The sequence below is a fragment of the Syngnathus typhle genome, linkage group LG21 (assembly GCF_033458585.1).
Source record: "Syngnathus typhle isolate RoL2023-S1 ecotype Sweden linkage group LG21, RoL_Styp_1.0, whole genome shotgun sequence".
NCBI classification, from domain to species: domain Eukaryota; kingdom Metazoa; phylum Chordata; class Actinopteri; order Syngnathiformes; family Syngnathidae; genus Syngnathus; species Syngnathus typhle.
In genome coordinates, this window is record NC_083758.1 from 2,444,156 (window position 1) to 2,463,352 (window position 19,197).

Consider the following 19,197-nt stretch of genomic DNA (forward strand, 5'->3'; position numbering starts at 1 on the left):
TAAACACGCCATTTGACTTTGATCGATACACACTACAGGGGTTGTTTTAGGTTGATGCAGCGCGATGACGTATTAATAGAACATCCACATGATGAGCCTATGAATGTCTCTTCTGTTGATGGCGACCATGTGAGCTCTCTCCGGCTCAGAATCAAAACATAGCCATCTGTCACTCAGTGTAGTATTTAAATGTAGTGATGGGGAAAATGAAGCTTCAAATTTCCTTCATGAACCAGTTATTGTATTTTTGAGGGTGGGCTCCTCGAGATGGTACTGGCACTCTCTGTTCAACATCCAAAGAACACTGACTTGCTATTTTTCCAAACACCTTCATTTAAACCAACAGTGTGATCTAGGGAGTCAAAAATGCAACTGGTTCATAAAGCAGATTTGAAGCTTCATTTTCCCATCACTACTCAAATGTGAAAAAAATGATCTAGCTCTTTTAACAAATACTCATATTTGCCAATAGCGAACACTGGTCCCAACAAACAAAAACAGTTAAACAAAGGTCATCTGTCTCTATCATAGCAAACAAAATTTTAGCCCCAAACCGCCTGTGTTTGTGCTCAGACCTTTTGTACAGTCTGAGCTGTAAGAAGTGGGTCATCTCTCCACGGGATGACACAATAACAGAAATACATAAATATAACTCACAATAGTCCCGCTGTCTGCCTGCACAAATATAATTACACAGCCGGCGGTCGGTACACGCTTTTCCCTGGCTGGGGAATGAACATCCCTTGATCACGCTGTTTTTTTGTTGTTGTCAAATGCAGAGATTAGGAGAGAAATGGCTTGTGAACACATTATTACTGTGAGGTGAGGATGGGGGGGTTGGAAAGCTGAGTTGAGCTCTTGTCTTTATGGCCATTCTTGCATTGCAGACAGATACAGCAGTTCCTTCTTCAGCTAGAAGCTGTCTGCATACTCAGTTATCTAATTCCTCCAACGTATTAGCTTCCTCATATCGGTCTTTAAAAAAAAACGCTTGAAGGCATTCCTACTCGCCTCCTTGTGATCTGCCAAGCGCTGTCCTGTCCTCGCTGATGTCTCTTTGTGACGCATTCTGGCCTTCTTTTCTTAGTATTGAGTGGCCTTCAAAAAGACCACAGAGGTGTCCCGCTAGGCGCCTGCCCGCACTTTTACATCTTCACAAGGCCAAACGTGGCTTGAAAGGCTCCCCCGGGGCGAGCCTCGGGATTAAAACCGCGGTGTGATGGATGGGGATTTGGGAGCATTTATGTTGCTTTTCAGAAGCGTGCGGAAGACTTGGAAATAAATAAAGAGGAAATTAAGGCGTCCACCTGAAACAAAGACATCTCAGATTTGAAGATTATCAGTGTATTTACACAATAACACAATTTTGTGAGTTTGCTCATTTGTGGCCTAAATTCACAACATCAAAATAAATTATACAGAAAGCGGATGGACGGACTGATGGACAGGCTTCTTGTGTACAATGATGTCTATCCAAATGCAGCATTAGGCCAATCGTGGCAGGACAATAGAGGCTGCATGTGGATGATTTAGTTTTTGGAACAATAGGCCGGCTAGTTGGAGAGGATTATAGGTCAGGAACAAAGGGGAAAAAAATAACACGAAAAAAACAAAATCCAAGGAACTGGGATTATTTTGAGGAACACATGTTGCTTCAGGGCCTCTTTCTGACTGAGCATCTTTGCCCAGTCTGCCCCCCCCCCCCCACACACACACACCCATACTTTTCAACCCCACCACCGTCTATTCTCTTCAACTAACACACAAAGGGGCGCTTGGCAATGCACGAGCCAAACAAGTACGTGTCTTGTTGCCGACGGTTACGCAAAAGGACCAGGACTTGGCTACTTGTAGGTCATTGGAGATCTTCAACTGAGGTATCTATGGTGATGACAGTGAAAGAACATTTCTTCACATTAGGGAAAGGAGGTGTTGGGGGGGGGGGGGCATGCTCCAAAGCCAAAATGTGAGGCAGGTGTTCCTTTTTAGTCTTTTTGTTGGCGTGTTTTTGTTCTTTTACGAACAAAAGAAAATGCCTTTAGAAAGAACCCCTTCCATGCTTGAATCTTTTTATCCATTTACTTGAATGTATTGCTGTTTATTCTTCCATCTTGAATTCAAATCATTTGTGCATTGAATCCTGATTTAAATAGACAAAATGTTTCTCCTGCATGACATCTGTTTTAGGCAGGCACACAAAACAAAATATTTTAAATCATGCGGTGAACATAACAAATTCAAGTGTCCAGTGTCCACACAGGAGAACATCTAATCTGCCATCCATTAGGGACGGTAAAAATAGTAAGTAATGTTCCCATTCGGCAAGGTGACACAACCATGCTCTGTACAGGCACACCCTTATATGGTTAGACCTCTTAGTTTTTGTTTCGCACCAATTTTATATTTGTCCTCGATAAGCGTGATGATTCATATTATGGAGAGTATGAGGGCACAGTTGTTTGTCTGTTGGGAGTGAATTTTATAATGTGTTAAAAAATTTAAATGAGAAATCATAATCAATGCAAGTGACAACTGTGGTTTTAGATTTGTTGTCAGATATGTGGCATACAAGAACTTTAAAATTTTGATTGCAGTGCTTTTTTTATATTCTTAAATGAGCAAACAACCTCACTATTTTTCTTTTCAATGTGATTCCAGTGAGTGTTGATGTATACAACTTCTTTTGCGCCATTAAGCCCTAAAACGAACACCATAAAAACTGGAGGCACAAACTCAGTGAGTGTCGTCTGACGTCGCTGAGATGCTAAGTATTGACATACGCTATTGATCTTTACTACAGCAATCCTCACTTGGTCCCTGAAATACAATGAGACCTTTCAATTTCCTGTCTGGAGAAAAGAAGTGCAATGATTGGCTTTTGAGAAGAAAAAAAACCCAAGTAGAAGTTAAATTATGAGCTGTAACATAAAAGGAATACCTTAAAACAAAATAATATTTAAAATATTTGGCTGTGGCCTACAGTCAACCAACAGTACTTGAAAAACTGGGTTAACACCTATGACACTCCGTCATGTCAATAAACATTTTATGGGTGCGGCCAAAGATTTTCCTCAGCTAGGCACCAAACTGAGCGGAATAACCTGCAGTTATCTTAAACCATCTGATACTAAAATGAAAATGGTTATTTTAAAGTTTAGAACCAGCGGACAGCAGATAATGCCGTCCCTCCATTCCTTCCAAAGGTAAACGTTAGAAGCATCTTCTTTACAGTAGAATAATATTAATGCAGTTTATACATTGAAAATAGATTAGGATCACAAGGACGTGGTTGGGAACAACACCTGTTTCCTGTCCAAGTGTGGGGGAGGGGGTGATATTGCAGAGTGTAAATTTACATAAGGTGATACAAGCTACAGATGTTACGTCATATTTTCCTGGATGGATTCCTGCCGCTAGCACTGCATACAGACTTACGTCATCAGGTTATACAGTACACAGGAATTATTTGTCAGGCTATTTTAGGGTTTAGAAATGCCAGGCTAAACGGAAACATATGGATAACGGGCCTGCCGATTGGGATTTTGCTTCACATGAGGTGATGTTGCGCAATGCAAGATGACTGTTTGGGAAAGGACCCGGACAAGCCGCATGCGTCAACGCTACATGACTCAATTATGATTCATACTGAAACTAATGTGAAATCAAACTCAAAAAATTCTTTAGGAAATATTACACAAATAGGGCCACATAGAAAAAAACAACTTAGTTTTATTGGAACAACCTTGTTTTTTGTAGGGGTGCTCATTACATCTTTTTTCTAGACCTGATACCAGAGTACGCAGGTCTTGATCAGTCACCAATAGCGATACCAAGAACTGATGCTACAGGTACTTTTGATACATTTGGGACCGTTATATCCCAAGAAATAAAATTGCTTGAATTTGCATGCAATTATTAGCAATTTTCTATAGTCCCGTTTAAAATTTCTAGTTCCTGATTATAAAACGGCGATTATAGGGCGGATACTATATCGGCACTGATACTGATCCCTTGTATCGGTACTTGCCCATCTCTAGTTTTTAGTCAATACCAGATTGCTGGCTTTTGGATAGTACAGTATTTTGAATCCCAGTTCAGCAGGTCATATAAATTATGCAAAGGAAAAGCTTCTGTTGTGTTCAACAATTATTGGGTATTCTCGTGGAAGTGTGTGTGTGTGTGTTTGTGTGTGTGTGAACAACACCCCTATCTGACCAGTTTCCTGTCTCCACTTGAGCTTGTCCTCAAAGAGCCCCACTAACTTTGACAAGGCAATTTCCCCAAATACATCTATTGCATTCACACGTGCATGGTGTTTTACTGCTTACTATACGGTAGGTGTCAGTCCCAGCAGTACTTCATTGCAAAGTAGTACCTCTGCCAAGGTCTTTTTTACAAGATATTTTCAGACATGGACCAAGAAAATTGTATTCAATGTTGCGGATCCAGGATTATCATTCCACAGTTGACAATGACACGTAATCAGATTCATGCAGCTGTTGAAAGTGATGCATTCCTAAATGTTGTTCAATCCTGTAAAAGAGCTGATGAAAAGTGACCTTTCTTTTTGGTTAAGATGGATGACAGGCAGAAGCAAAAGGACGCTGCTGGAGAGCTTAGATGATGGGATAAGCTTCCTGATACTGTATCCACTCCCCTTCTTTTATCCGATCATGGCACAAATAGGACAAAGAAGAAGAAGGAACATTTTCTTTATTGTTATTGAGGAGTGTTTGGCCACAAATGAGATTACTGGCAAACTTTTGACTCAAAGTTGGCACAGGAGTGAGAATGTAAAGAAAGTTTGGTACACAGGATGAGATAAAGGAGGCCTTGAGAGTGGGGGCCGACCATTGTTGACATGCAGTTTTGGTGTCTATGCCTCATTGTCTGCTCCATCTGTCTGGCTTTAACCCCCCCACCAAGGCCTCAGCCTTCCTTCCCCCCTAAGCAAGCTCACACCCTCCATTGTAGCACGGTCAGTCACTCCCCTGCGGGCTGGCAGACTACCAGGAAGCTTCTAGCAACTGGTGGCTTTGTCCGTCTAGGATGTGAGCATCTGCTCACGAAATAGGCACGCCACAAATTGGCGTCAGGGTTCATGTTGCGCTCAATTGTTGAGTTGTGTTTTCTTGGTTTCAGCTTGAAGAAAATGTTTTTGAAAGTTCACACATGTAGCAATCAATCTAACAAAAGAGAATGAAAGATTCCCTTGGTTGGGAGAGAAAAGTCAGATATTTGGAAACAACTATGTTGAGCTTGTTTGATTTCGAGAAAGAAATGGAAAAACACAGCTCCCATGCAGTCGGGTTTCGCGTGCACAACAAACACGATACTTATCACGCTCTCACTGAAAAACAAGGTTATTGAAATCATTTGCTCACAACTAGGCGCCATGTAGACTACTGGTGTCAAATTTAAGACCAGAGGGCTTGATCCGGCTTGTCACATCATTTTATTCGGCAAAGGCAAATCTTCATCAACTTCAAGTTTCGTAGTCTTCATTCTTAACAACATTGCGATATGAGATATTCCACTTCTGCTCTTTGATGTTTGAGTCTTTTTAATTGAGCTGAATTAAAATCACAGCGGCTCATGTTTGACATTTCCGACAAAGCCATGAATGTGCATTCCAAGTCCGTTTTGGCCCCAGTGGGTTACGGATGAGTTTTTAAGCGGTGTGCCGCAGCTTTCATTTCTCGCCGCCGCAGTGCCAACACCCATGGATAAAACCAGAAACATGCCAACGGCGACCGAGCAAGTAAACATCATCAACGCACGAGTTTTCGCAGCAGAGCGAAGAGTCACAGCACCGCGACATTCCCGACCTTCGCTACAGCTTTTCCGTCCCACTGAGAGGCTCTTGTTGCTTTTTTGAGAGGTCAGCACTTCAACTGGCTTCTCACAGAAATGCTCTTAGGTTGTTTTTTTTTTTTTTCTTTCCCCCTCACGTTTCCAAAACAACTCCGGCTGTGGTGGAGAGCCATTAAGAAGCCAAAAGTGTTGTGTGCAGTGGGGGGTTGAAAAATATGGGAAAAGCAGGAGGGAAATAAAAACAAAAAAGAAGCCTTGCAGATGTTTTCCATATGAGAGGTCTTACGGAGGTGTCTCTATCTACCCACTCGCTTTTAATTGCTTTTATGTTGTACACACAGGGAACTATTTATTTACTCGTCGTTATATTAGGCTTCGTCCTTGAGTACGGCAGGCACGTACAGAAAACATTTGTCTCCGGAGCGATGTGTACAAGTCGTAATTTACCTCACTCCCCTCTCCCTCTCCTTTGTCTGTGCGGTTCCAACTCTTCGGCACAAGTAGGTCAATATAGCGGTACACAGGAATGCACGGCATGGGTGGAACCCACTGCCTGCCAAAAGTGGGTGGAGGTGTCGCGGCATGAATATCCCCTTCCATACCAGCCCCCAACCGTCGACAGCTGCGACGCAGTGCGGTTCTACCCGACTGTCGCATTGTCCGTATCATCTAAGTGAAATGTAGATTTTACATTTCTAAACCCTAATCTAGTTTTTGGAGCTAGTTAAAGATGTGAAAACAGTGGAAGCTACGCTAGCTAGTAAGTTAATATGAACCCCAGCCTCCTTGGCTGTCCAAATTGTATCAATAAACAAAAGAAAATGTGATTTTCTGAAGAGTTTGTTTTCATAGAACAGTTTGGATCATCATATGAAGGCCGAAACCATTATTTGTCAACTTCCCTGGCAACTAATCAGCAGACCGTGATGTGCTATACGTAGTTCCTCCCTACAACAACTACTCTCTACCAAAACAAAGATTCTAAATAAAAACATGTTTTTTAAATACTTTTCGCTGGGGGTTGACTGTTTTTTTTCACCCATTCCCGACTTGTTTGTCTGATCTGATCTGTAATGAGTAACGTATTAGTGCCATAGGGAAATGAGTTAGTTATTAAGATGCCACTTTATGTAGGTCGTTCTGTTATCTATATTTCACTGCTTAACTCCCGGGGACAAAACAAGAGCGTTTGGAATGTGGTGTTCATGAATTAGTGGGATTAAACATCCAATTCAACACTATTTTGTGCTAATGACTGTGTTGACTTGTGTGTGTTCTTGTATGTACGTGTCTGTTAGGATGCTTTAGTAGACTAGCGTACCCGTTTAACAGCGGCACAGTTTGTTTCCGACCTGTTTACACCTATATCTGTGTTTACTAACGTGTGCCTGCCGCAGACTGTTACATCTCAACTGTGGGTGTTTTGATAGAGTTTGACAGTGTGTGTGTGTGTGTGTGTGTGTGTGTGTGCGCGCCCACAGATGTACTCAATGCGGGGAGGATGAGGACTACATTTTCCTGTCAGCTATCATCTTTCTTTTATAAACTTTCCCTTTTATGCGATGCGCCCACTCCCCCACTTCCTCTCGGCTCTTAAACGCTCTTGCTCTTCTTTCCAAATCCCCGATTCACTCTGTTCCGTTGCCTACCGCGTTTTTCCCTCCATTGTGCTGCTCTTGCCACAATCTCATCGCTTCACATCGTCACAAACAGGAAACAGCTGAGGTGCTGCGTTCTCCTGACTTGCAAAGCGAATAAACCGCGAGAGACACGGTGCCGATTGTCACGTTGCAGATCGTCACGTTGTTCGAGGTTAGCGGGCTGTTTACAAGCAACAAGGGGATTTAAATGAACTCGTGCCTACAAGTGGAGCTCATCATGAGCAGGCCTGTGTTAGAAATCTACACAACAGTATTTTGCGGATGTAAATATTTCCTGGCCTTGCTTCTGCCCCTGGGGAATACAGTATTTCCCCTATCAACTAACAGCCACAATGCAGAAGCTTCCAGCTGTGCCCATCCGTACACCCAAAAGTTCACGGTATTGACTGTGAGGTTCTTTTGAAATAAAAGGCTCCAACGAAATGAATTTGTGCGAGTGTGTGGCCCAGCTACATGCAAAGGGCCTCTTGCTGAACCTCAAGGGCGGGCTATATTTAGGAGTGTTTTGCTCAGCGAGTCCTTGAGAGCCTTCTGATTGGGAGAGGCTGGCCGCAAGAATATGTTGCCAGCGTGTCTGACCGCCAACTTGCAGACCATATGTGGGAAAAGGCAAACGGACGTCGACGTGGTTAGCGCCATGGCTTATCATTAGCACATTGGTTGTCATACAAGAGTAAATGCGGGACTGGGAAATTTGTTTTGTCGACAGAGACACTTTCGGTTAGGGTAACGTCACGTCTACAAACGCTTGACTTAGAGATCAAACAAGGAACCAACGGTGGGGTCGTAAACAAGCAGTTGCGTATCTCTCTGTGAGGTTGAAATGGGAAACACATGGTTTCGCACTACCTGGTAAACAACTCGTGTACCAAGAGACAGACATGCTAGCAGATGTTAGCTAGCTACCATATAAATTCATTCTGTCTAACAATGGACAAGTCTGACACTGACCAGACTCTCTGGTCTTACCATTATTAAAAGTTATGTTATCGCTATTTCGTGTCCTTCCATGAGGCTTGCTGTGTACTACATTGCACCGCTGTGATGTCACAAGTCTCGCCTATCTTCATTCAGGTGGTCATGTAATAACTAGCTAGTCATCTGACTGCTATTTTTGAGTCGGAGCAAGAGGAGCCAAAGTGGCGTTATATGGGTTTTAAAATAGCTAATAGCCAACAACGTGATTGATTTGTACACTTTAAAAAAAGTTGAATTCACTAAATGTTATTTTGTCAAATTACAGCACAAAGTAAAACCATCTGATCCAGATATATTTTTGAGTAGCTGTATAGTCTTGCAAGTAGTAGAAGTATTGAAGTCTTCTTGAAAAAAGATCTGGATGATATTTTCCACTTAACAAAATTCAGTAAATTCAACAAAAACTTTTTTTATTGCACATACGGCAAAAAGGTGCAGTCAACTCCAAGCATTTTAAACCCATTTTTAAGCCATGACAGCTGTACAGTCAGTCACAAGACCCTTCACCAACCCCCAAAGGGTCAGTGTTTCGAGTCAACCCAGTGGAAATTAATTGCTGTGTATGTGCGAGGTGACTGGTGACAGCTCGGAGAAGGCACGAAGGGATAAAGATAGGTGAAAGATGCGCTAGATCGATGGCAGACATTCAAGTTAGTGATGCAGAAAGAATCCGAGAGGCAAAATTAGTTGAAGGTGGAAAAACAACCATTAGAACTTGACCTATTTACGTTCATTATAAAACGAGACAGGAGCTATCCAAACAAGGCCATAACTCTGTTGACACAGGCACCTCAATTTAAAACTGCCAAATATCAAGCCTCCACCTTTGGGATTTAGTGTTTTTCACATCGACAAGCCATCCTTGGTAGTGCTCCAATTGACCTAGTTTCAGTGCAACTATAATCCCCTTGCCAAGAGTTTTAAAACTAATTCCCAAATTTAATGTCTGATACTGTCCCAGCAAATTTCCAGAAATGATTTATGCCATTGCAGCAACATAAGACATTTGAGTGTGCTGTACTCTGCTCTTTTGTCCAAAGAAAAATCCATGCTGTTTGCACAAGCACGTGTCAAAAACACAAACTGTATACTGTACATGTGCATAATATCCCCCACCCACTTCCCCCAATTTACACCTGCATGTTGGAATAAGGACAAAGTCTCTCCCTTTTTCCAACTGCCACACCTCCACCATATCCTCACACAACCCTCCTGGCATGCGAACATTGAACCCTATGATTGTGGACATTTTTGACCTTCACTCTTCTATTATTATGAAGCCATCTGTTTGGACAATGCTGGGTGGTATGATAGAATGATAGTTCATTGGATAGTTTACTTCTGCCTATGCAGCCCTTGATATAGGACACAACATGCATAGAATTTACACCACTAATAAAAACAATAGACAATAAGACTCATTGGAAAATGAAGCTTCAAATGTGCTTTTTGACTCCTTGAGATGGCACTTTAAAAAAAGGGTTTAAGAAATTGCAAGTCAGTGTAATGTCAGCCCAATGTTGAACAGAAAGTGCCATCTGGAGTCAAAAAATAAAACCCGTTCATGAAACACATTTGAAGCTTCATTTTCCACCACTACAATGAGTTGACTTTAGTGCTTAGCTTTGTCTTTTGAGCAAAAACACACACCGGTGTGCATGCACAAGCCAGCTTACACATAAATACAAATAGAACTTGAGTGAAGGACAGAGTGTACTTATGAGTTGAGATATCGGATCTTGAGCGGCTGTTTACAGTCACCTCAGTGTTCATATTACTTTTCGCTTATAACTGACAATCTCACACCACTAGTTTAGGAGATGAGCTTTGTTTGCAATTATTATAACGAAGCAATAGCAGTCAACACTTTCCAGCCAAGATCATCTGACATGTTCAGACAGCGATCAAATATTTATTTAAGATGAAGCCACGGGGTTGCAAAATAAGCCAGTTAAATGTAAACCACGTGTGTTCAAATTGACTGTTCGAAAAACAAAAAAAACTTTATCCCGTTTATTGGGGAAAAAAAAAACTTCAAATGGCACCAAATAAGATTCAAGAGTTTTTTATTCGCCATGCTTGAGCGTGCCAGACAAGGAATTTGACTTCGGTAAAAACACACCCTTTGTTCAACATTTAGTTGACTAACAACGCTCAGGACATGTGAATAATGGCAAAAACAGTGTAGATGAATTCAAAAAGGTGTGAGGAGCAGGATGTTATTGCACAGTAATGACTCTGAGACTATGAGTTGTGTGAGTTCATCAGAGCAACAGCCTGGGGGAAGAAGCTGTCTCTGTGTCACATCTTCTTAAATAATAATTAAATAATTCACATCTGTCTCGTTTAAAAGTTCACATTGTTCCGGGTTGCCTTTAGGAGTTATGTTTTTCACACAGAGACAAAATGTAGCTAAATCTTTTTGGATCCACACAAAATTCTTGACCAATACCTTTCTCTGTTAAACTGTGTTTATGATTATGAAACAAACACCAATAAACTGTTATTCTACAGTCAGTTATTTACAAGTTTTTTGTTGTTGTAAATTTTAGTCAGACTTTAAAAACAATCCGGCACATTTTATATGTATAATACATAATATATTGAGAGAGAGCAATTTTACTGGATTATTGTAAAAACAGTAAATAACAATGATAAAAAAGAAATGTACGATCCAGCGCGACCGTAAAACGTAAACAATTTAGTGGCGGTTAACTATATATTCATTTGTATATTACATACTAATGTTAATGCCAATTACAACATGGAATATTTAATCAAAGTATTTAATCAAAGCTTTTAGAAATCATAATGTTCCTTATTATGAGCCTTATCCCCTGCTCTTCCCCTTGCTTTGCCTCCATTATGTGCTCAAACAGGCTGGATGCGTTGCGCTCGAGATCTGAGCGAGTCGCATTGGCTCGGAACCTTTGCGATTTGCAAAGTCAGCAGCCCCGCCATGTATAATTTTCGGATTTCCACGCTTTCTTGTCTTTTGATTTAAGTGTTGGAAGTACTCGCTGTCCCTGGAAGCCGGCCGAAACGCCGTGAAAAAGAAAAAATAGCTTTTTCAACATTTCAAAACAATGTTTGTGCCATTAATTCTCATTTGTTGACCATTTTTGGTAGGGTAATATGTAAGTGGTAAACTTAAAACGTCAAAGGAGAGGAGAGTATATTATTAAGACAGAAAGAATGTTTACAGGATCTCCCTTCCAGTTTTTTGGCTCTGATGTCCAAGTCCCAGTTCCAAAACACTGACGAGGTCAGATCCCAATCTGGACTACAGTCTGTTTCCAACATGTACCGTATCACTAAAAATTCTACTTTTAAATAATGCAAAATGTCTTGCCCCAAAACAGGCAAATAATGACAGCTCACATAAATGTATGATGCCAAGATAGGAAATCTTTTATTACAGAGAAAAAAAACTTTTTCTTCCAAAATATAGAAATCTGTACAACTTCCGCACAATCAATTTACATGAACTGTACAAATTTACAGCAGTTCATCGCAACATACCCAAGGAAAAAAAAAAAATTAACACGATAACGATAACATGAGATCACAAACTTTTTCTTCTTGGGTAAGGTCAGATTTTTTTGTCTGTTTTCTGCTTTTATATGTAAATAGAAAAAGGGAAAAAAAGAAAATGAACAAAACCAAGGATACGTCTATGATTACCGATTCTGGAAACAATTTTTTTTAAACAACCAAAACAACTTTGGTCCTTGCCAACACTTTCTTCAAAAATGGCTTCACTTACAAAACGCATTAACCATGTTAAAAGATGACTTAGAAAAAGGAACAAACCCAGAGAGAGAAAAAACCCTCAATTATTGGCACTTTCCATGTGTTATGCACTCTACCATCGCTTGTACAGTTACGTTACATTCTACAATATGTAAAACACCTCAAATGTGAAAGTGGCAATAATTCAACCAGTTGATGACAATATTGACAACAGCTACAACAAAAACAAAAAAAACAACAACTGTTCCCTTTCTATATCACGTCTTAACACGTTTAACAAGCTTTTTCCTAAGAGTCTTATATTGAATGTTTCCAGGCCTGAGTTTGGCAATACATTCTAGGGGAGACTCCTCGCGTCTCCAGAAGAAAACGTTTTAACATTTTTAGTGCATTTAATGTGCTATTTTACCTCTCACTTTATTTCTTTATTTTACACCAAGCACTCTACGACAATTCTGTAAGCTATGTACGCACGAGGTGAATGGATGCAATTGAAAATTATTACTCTTATCGTGGACGTAAGCCATTTTTTTTGGTGGTAACGGTTGAGAAGGCGTCTAAGAGGATTTGGTTGTTTTCTCAAATTTTGGATCTTTAAACGGATAAAATACATTTTAGGAAGAGGAGGGCAAAAATCTACCAGTGTGACCAAGACCATAAAATAACTAGCATAATAATGTGTGACATGTATCGGAGATGGTGGGAAGAAACTAAACCAGCTCCTCTTCAGGGCAACAACAAAAAATCGTGCTTTTTTTTTTTTTAAAAGCCCAACACGGTGCTGCCGAACATATCAGCAGAGGGTGAGGCAAATAGGGGGTGCAGTGCGTCAGAGGCTATAGCTTGATTACCCATGATCCTCTCAGGCTTAGGGGGGCTTAAAAACACCCAGCCTGCTGCGACAGATACGGCTCCAGAACCGGGTGTGGGTGCAGCCGTCACATCCTTTCATATGCATGTAAACAATGATGCTACTCAGTAATTAAATGCAGCGCGATCCAGTGAGATGAAAACGAGACAACGACGCTAGGTACCCTCAATTATTCATCTTTCGTCCGAGTTTCTCGCTAGCCCCTCCCCACCACAAATCGCTTCCATGTTTGTATGTGCTGGTTTATTTATCCATCACTGTGAGGGGAGGGCGGAAGGCATCCGGGTGGGGGAGGTTGAATACGTTTGAAGCTAGGGAGGGCCGGAGGGATTTTAGCTGCCCTGGACAAGAGTCCGGCCCTGGCCCTACCCCGCTTCTCTATCACAAAACAGACCCCCCCCCCCACATCCCGGTATTCCTCCGCCCACTCCACCGTGCGTGACGGACGGTGATATGTGTCACATTAAGTCAACCTGCACAAGTGCGGTTAGGATGGCGGTATCAGGCTAGCAGTGCTGGCGTTGCTTTTGGCTGAAAGGGAGGTCTGAGCTGGGAGAGGGTTGGGGTGATATGTGGCACTTGAGGCACTCAAAAGTCGGGCGAGGGCAAAGCTGCCAGGATGTGTTTGAGGGCAGTCGAGACTACCAGGTTGTCTGGCAGTCGTTTCGAAATCACTAATGGCTCATAATCATGAGAAGAGGTAAGGCAAATGCACCTCCAAAGCTTATAAAAGGACTTCCATTTTAAAAAGTAAGGGCTCTTGGAGATCACTGATACAAGTGAAATAAAAGGCTGACAAGTTAAAAATGAACCTCTGACAGTGCTCCGTGCCCCCGTCTGTGACTTAAGTCCAGACCCTTGGGTCATGCTTCATGAACAGTGCCACGAGTACACCACGGCTTCTTGCCTACCGCCAACAAACATCCTCCATCTTCCAATCAAAAGCTCTGAAATGTTCACAAATACAGTGTTTAAAAAAAAAAAAAAAAAACGCTTTTGAAATCCAGTCTTGCACTTTCCATCGGACAGACAGCCGTCTATTCCAACCGGGAGAGCTACAGTATGAACAACAGATGAGGAGGGCGGGACAAAAAAATGGTGTAAAAGTTGACATTCGAATGGATGGAATGCAGGCGATTTAAAAAAAAAAAAAAAAAAGTACACATCCCACACAATCCAACGTCAAAGTGCATTCACTGACAATTCTTCTAAAAGATTTGGGTAGAATTGGCTCCCTCTTTGCTACACTTTGAAATTTGGCGAAAAACAGGAGCTCATATGGTGGAAGGAAAAGGGGGGGCAAGCACAGGAACTTGATTGTGAATTTCAACAACATTCATTAAATTGAGAGGGGGGCGTGAGGTCCTCTGGCCTCCCCCAGAAAGCTACACAACATGGTTGGTGGGATCGCAGCGGACACACTGGTATCCATAGGTAACAGGTGTTGCAAACACTTGCACTTAAATACAGGCCAGGAATAGTTTGAGTCGTTGAGGGAGGAAAGTCGAGGTTAGCTCCAGTCGCTTGCGGGTAAAGAGTCCCTAAGGTCTAAAATGGGTATTCTATAGAAAATCTAATGTCCATTAGCGCTGCTCGACCTCGATGGGCTAAACCCTCAACTTCCTCCTCAACGAAACAACCTCAAAGTTTGAATATCAAGGGGCATCATCTCTAGGAATAAATTCCTGCACAATTTGGCGTTTTTTTTTTCTGTGGTGTGTTTTAGCATGTACCCATAACCACAAATAGGAAAAGTGCAAAGTCAATGCTGACAGGCCCTTGAAGGATGAAGTTTATCACTATGTTTACAGTCGAGAGGGGGGGGGGGGTCTCGATCGGGTGGTGTAGCTGCCCCAACAGTTCCATCTCCACAAGAACTCTCATAAGAAAATGGAGTACCCAGCTGATCCAATGACACAACAGAACAGATGATAACGGGTGGTGGTGTTGGTGGTGTGTGTGTGTGGGGGGGGGGGAGTATCAAACCTGCAAGGTTTTCATCAATTAGTTGATAGAGCACATCCTGGTTTTTTTCTTCTTTTTTTTTTTCCTCTTTCATTATTTCGTTTCATATTCTTAGCTTTTAAAAAGGCTCGCACTGATCCGGTCAAATTCATGTTGACTGGCCAAGGTGTGACCCTGAACGACTATTAAGCCCGGCCGAAAGTGCGCGCCGTTTAACTGGACACAGTCATCATGTTGTAAGCTTTGGAGGGACTAGCTCTGCCCAACACCATCAGTTCCTCCTTGCAGCTGATGTGACTGTCCACCATAGGGTTCCCCGAGCCGCCGCTCCCCGAGGGCGAGCTGGCGATCGCCGTTCCCGGCATGACCACCGGCATAGGCTGCGACTCGTACAGGACGCAGATGGAGCCGTCCTCACCGATACGGTAGGACACCTCAAAGGGGTCCACCCAGAGGGTGAGCTCGCTGGGCAACAGCAGGTAGAGTTGCTGGATGGTCAAGCCGATACGCTGGCCCGCCTGCCCCACCAGTGGGTCCATCTTGTGGTTGATACGGATGCAACGGTACCCTGAACCTTTGCAGGGTCTGTCCGGGAACCAGTGGTGCTTGTATTGTTCTGTCGGGACACAAAGAAGAGGATACAGGTTGAATTTACGGTAGTGGTGGGAGGGGGTAAACCTAAAAGTTGGATACACCAAATATGACAGATTACAAGAGGTAAACAAACACTAAGGATATGTGCTAGGTCGTTTTAGCGCAAGCTAATGCTAACATCAGCAGCAAATGCTACTCCCTAAAAAAAAAACCTCCCTTCAAACACAAACACCTTTAAGAGACTCCCTAAAAGCACCCGCACTCTTTAATTGCTTAACAGTCTGCTCAGCGTGCAAGTTCTCGACGGATTTGCGCTAATCTCGAGACTGGTTTTTTTTGGTCTGAAAAAGTCGGAAACCCGCCAAAATTCTCATCCTTGTATGGTGCCTGGCAGACTGGTTGAAAATGAATGAATTGAGGTTCACAAAATGGATCTGGCTCATATTACAAATTCACAACACTGCTGCTTTAGAAGTGAATGGATGTACAGCAAAATAATTGATTAGATTCAATTTGTATGACTGCACCTCATTGGTACTTTAGAGCTTTTGATAGTCTGTCTCAGATAGTGAGTGACTTTTGCTGTGGATAGTCAGTCTAGATCTCACTCAGTGCAGTTATTGCCAGGGTGCAGAGAAGAAAAACAGCAGCACCTGTTAAGGTCCTGATAAGCGGCCATAAAACCGGCGTCCGACAGCGCCGTGTGCGTACGTGACAGAAAAAAAAAAAAGACTCATTGAATTGCACAATCCCTCCCCCGACTGCCGTCACTGTCACAAAGTCTCCCATGACTGGCTGAACAAAAACACAGAAAGTCCAAGTCTCAGCCAGCCATCAGGGAGGCGTGGCTCCGCCCCCTCTTAAAAGGACAGGATCCTGTTTTTGTGCAAGTTTTTCCAGAGTAAGGAGTGACGCCATCACTTTCATTTCCCCTTTGGGCTTTTACTGAAAGTGTTGTCGCTTGGGCGTATGAGGAAATATAAAAATACACAACATCTCACTCATCTGCGGCAACAAGATCTGGACGGCCCTTTGTGTGGAGCTTTTCATTTACAGGGGGACACAAAAAAATAGACCTCATCTATATTAAATTCCCCTTGATGCAAATGAAGAAGTGAAGTAGGCTCATGTACAGGGCACCTGTATTGAACAACAGCCAGAATATACACCCGCCCCCCTACACACACACCCCTTCTTCTCTGCCTCACTGATGCAAATGCAATCTAATGGAAAAGCACTGGTGGGTCTGTCGGGCTGAGCCACAAAAGGCATCCACCTACCTCCAAACCCCCTAGAGCAGCTGGGATCGGAATCAGCTCTGCACAGCCTATTCTTAAATACCAGGACACAAAGAGTGGGGGGTGGGAAAGCTGGAGTCAGACGACGCACTTAACGCGGAGAGTTTAACAAAAGACGCTTATTGAAATGCTTTTGAGTTTGTCCCGGCCTGTCTGGTATAGCAAAACTCAACACAAATGAGATGTGGTCATCCCTCTTCACACCATACAGAACAGTTTTCTGTATTATAAAAACAACCTAATTCCCGTACATGTTGAGTCTATTTTCAGTTCACGCCAATGACGTCACATCCACCCCCTCCCTGTCTTTAATGTCCTGCTATAGGCTCCACCAAAACATCCTCCCCCACCGAGGCAGGATCCATTTTGCAGAAACTTTTGTGTTTACAAGCCAGACCACTGAGTTGTTTTTTTTCTTCCATCGACAAAACTTGACAATTACCTCGCATATACAGTATATATGAAGTCAAATATCAAACACTGCGGTCTTTGTCGCTCAACTTTGCAATGCTATTATTACACGGTCACGCAAGCAGATTATTTCCCATTGTTGCTTTTGCCTGTTTCGAAGGAGTTAAGGGGTCCCGTCTCAAATTTTACTGCTGTACAGGCGGTGGCGGGGGGGTTATTATGGAAGAAGGCCTTAATAGTCTGAATGTAGGTCATCATCCGCTTTCCATACTGAAGCAAAGCAGATGTATGGCAGATTTACACCAGGGCCAGAAAAAAATACCTTAATTCCCTAAAGTAGTACTCGTTACTCTAATTCTACTTATATGGATAATCATACACATTATGACGTCATAACAAGATACTAAACCTTCGTTAAGGTATTTAGTTATGTTTTGTCATGTAATTGATGAGTTATCAAAAATGTATTTATTTAAGACATCAATCTTTAGGATGTGTAAAAGAAGTTGAATATAGATAGTATCAATTATATAATTACAAGGGTAATTTTGAGTGGTTATTTATTTCATTATAGACGACTGCATTACGTAATCGTGCAAGCGTCTCACCGTTGTTGTCGAGCTCGGCGCACTTCCTTGTCCCCCCCCCCCTCACCCACTCAGTTCTTTACTAACAAAGTAGCTCGCTTCGAAGCTCTCCGTATAGATTATTGACAGCAAAATAATCGATTGTGATAAATTAACCGTCGAATTGTGCGATTTGATCAGCCATTATCCCCGATCTGTCGCCTCCTTGATGCGCAAAGCTGAGCGCTCTGGTGGCGCTGATAGTGAGACTCCGCCGAGAACAAAGAAGGCTTCTTCTGGCTCCCCCACGGTCCGGTTGCTAACCGAATTCGGAGCTCATTTTAGCGCCGAATGAAAATAAAACTCACCTTTAGTTAAAATTCTATGCTCATTGTATGGTTTGTTGAATGGAATCTCAAGTAAAGAATGATTTTTACTCACCTGACAAAATGTCCTGTAGACTCTGGCTGAATGTTTGGACTTGCCGATCGTTTACGTGTCCTTTTACCCGCAGAAATCGCGACAAAAATCCCACGGCGGCGTTGATTTCTGGTTTCATGGTTCCCCGGGCACAAAGGGTATGCATTGAGGAAAGCAAGGGCCACGGCCTGTGTGCGCTTTTTTCCGTTCACTATGCGCTCGTCGGTGCGTCTTTTTTTCCACTTTGAGCCCAGACCCAAGTGCTGTGGTCCTGTGCTCATTTAGTGCGCAGTGTGACGTGGTAGGCCGGCTTGCTATCTTCGCGGAGATCCGTTGACACAGTTGACCGATAGAAGCCTGTTGTTGGTAAATACCACGCAAAAAGGGGGAGGTGGTCTTCAGATGGGGTCCTTCCGCACTTCACCAGTCCTCCCTTTCCACAGCGCTCCTCCAAAGTGAAGCTCAGCTGAATGGGTAGAGAGGTTTTATACCCCCTCCCCCTCTCTCTACACTCCCTCACCCAAAGGCGACGGCACAACCTGCTCCAGCAACAACAGTTCACCAATGGCAGCCCCCGCAAGCGTCTGACGAGCCACATATAGGAGGAGTGTTGAGCGCACGTCACCCGCTCTGGAAATAAACACAACCACATAGCGTGAAGTCGTGTTGCGTCTGGAGCCCGTCAGTTATCGGAACTGAGAGCGAAGATCCCCCAACTGTCTTTGTTGTGCTCTGAATAAGCCATACAGTTGAGTTTGCAGCTTTATTGTTGTGCACGGGTGTCAAACTCAAGGCCCGGGGGCCAGATACGGCCCGCCACATCATTTTATGTGGCCCGCGAAGACAAGTTCTGCATCAAATTCGTG

General features: G+C 42.8%; 1 protein-coding gene across 1 annotated transcript; it reads right to left on the reverse strand.

The window, feature by feature from the left end:
* Nucleotides 1–11,841: 11,841 nt before the first annotated feature.
* btg1 (B-cell translocation gene 1, anti-proliferative) lies at nucleotides 11,842–18,918 on the reverse strand. Its single transcript, XM_061268499.1, has 2 exons — nucleotides 18,353–18,918; nucleotides 11,842–15,658 (listed from the first exon to the last, which is right to left on the reverse strand). The coding sequence occupies exons 1-2, from the start codon at nucleotides 18,495–18,497 to the stop codon at nucleotides 15,255–15,257; spliced, it is 549 nt and encodes a 182-aa protein (XP_061124483.1). The 5' UTR covers nucleotides 18,498–18,918; the 3' UTR covers nucleotides 11,842–15,254.
* Nucleotides 18,919–19,197: the final 279 nt, after the last annotated feature.

Coding starts and splice junctions, on each gene's coding strand:
- btg1 (XM_061268499.1), bottom strand. CDS start 18,497: ATGCATACCCTTTGTGCCCGGGGAACCATGAAACCAGAAATCAACGCC. Junction 15,659..18,352: donor TCTACAGGACATTTTGTCAG/GTGAGTAAAAAT, acceptor GTGTCCCGACAG/AACAATACAAGCACCACTGG.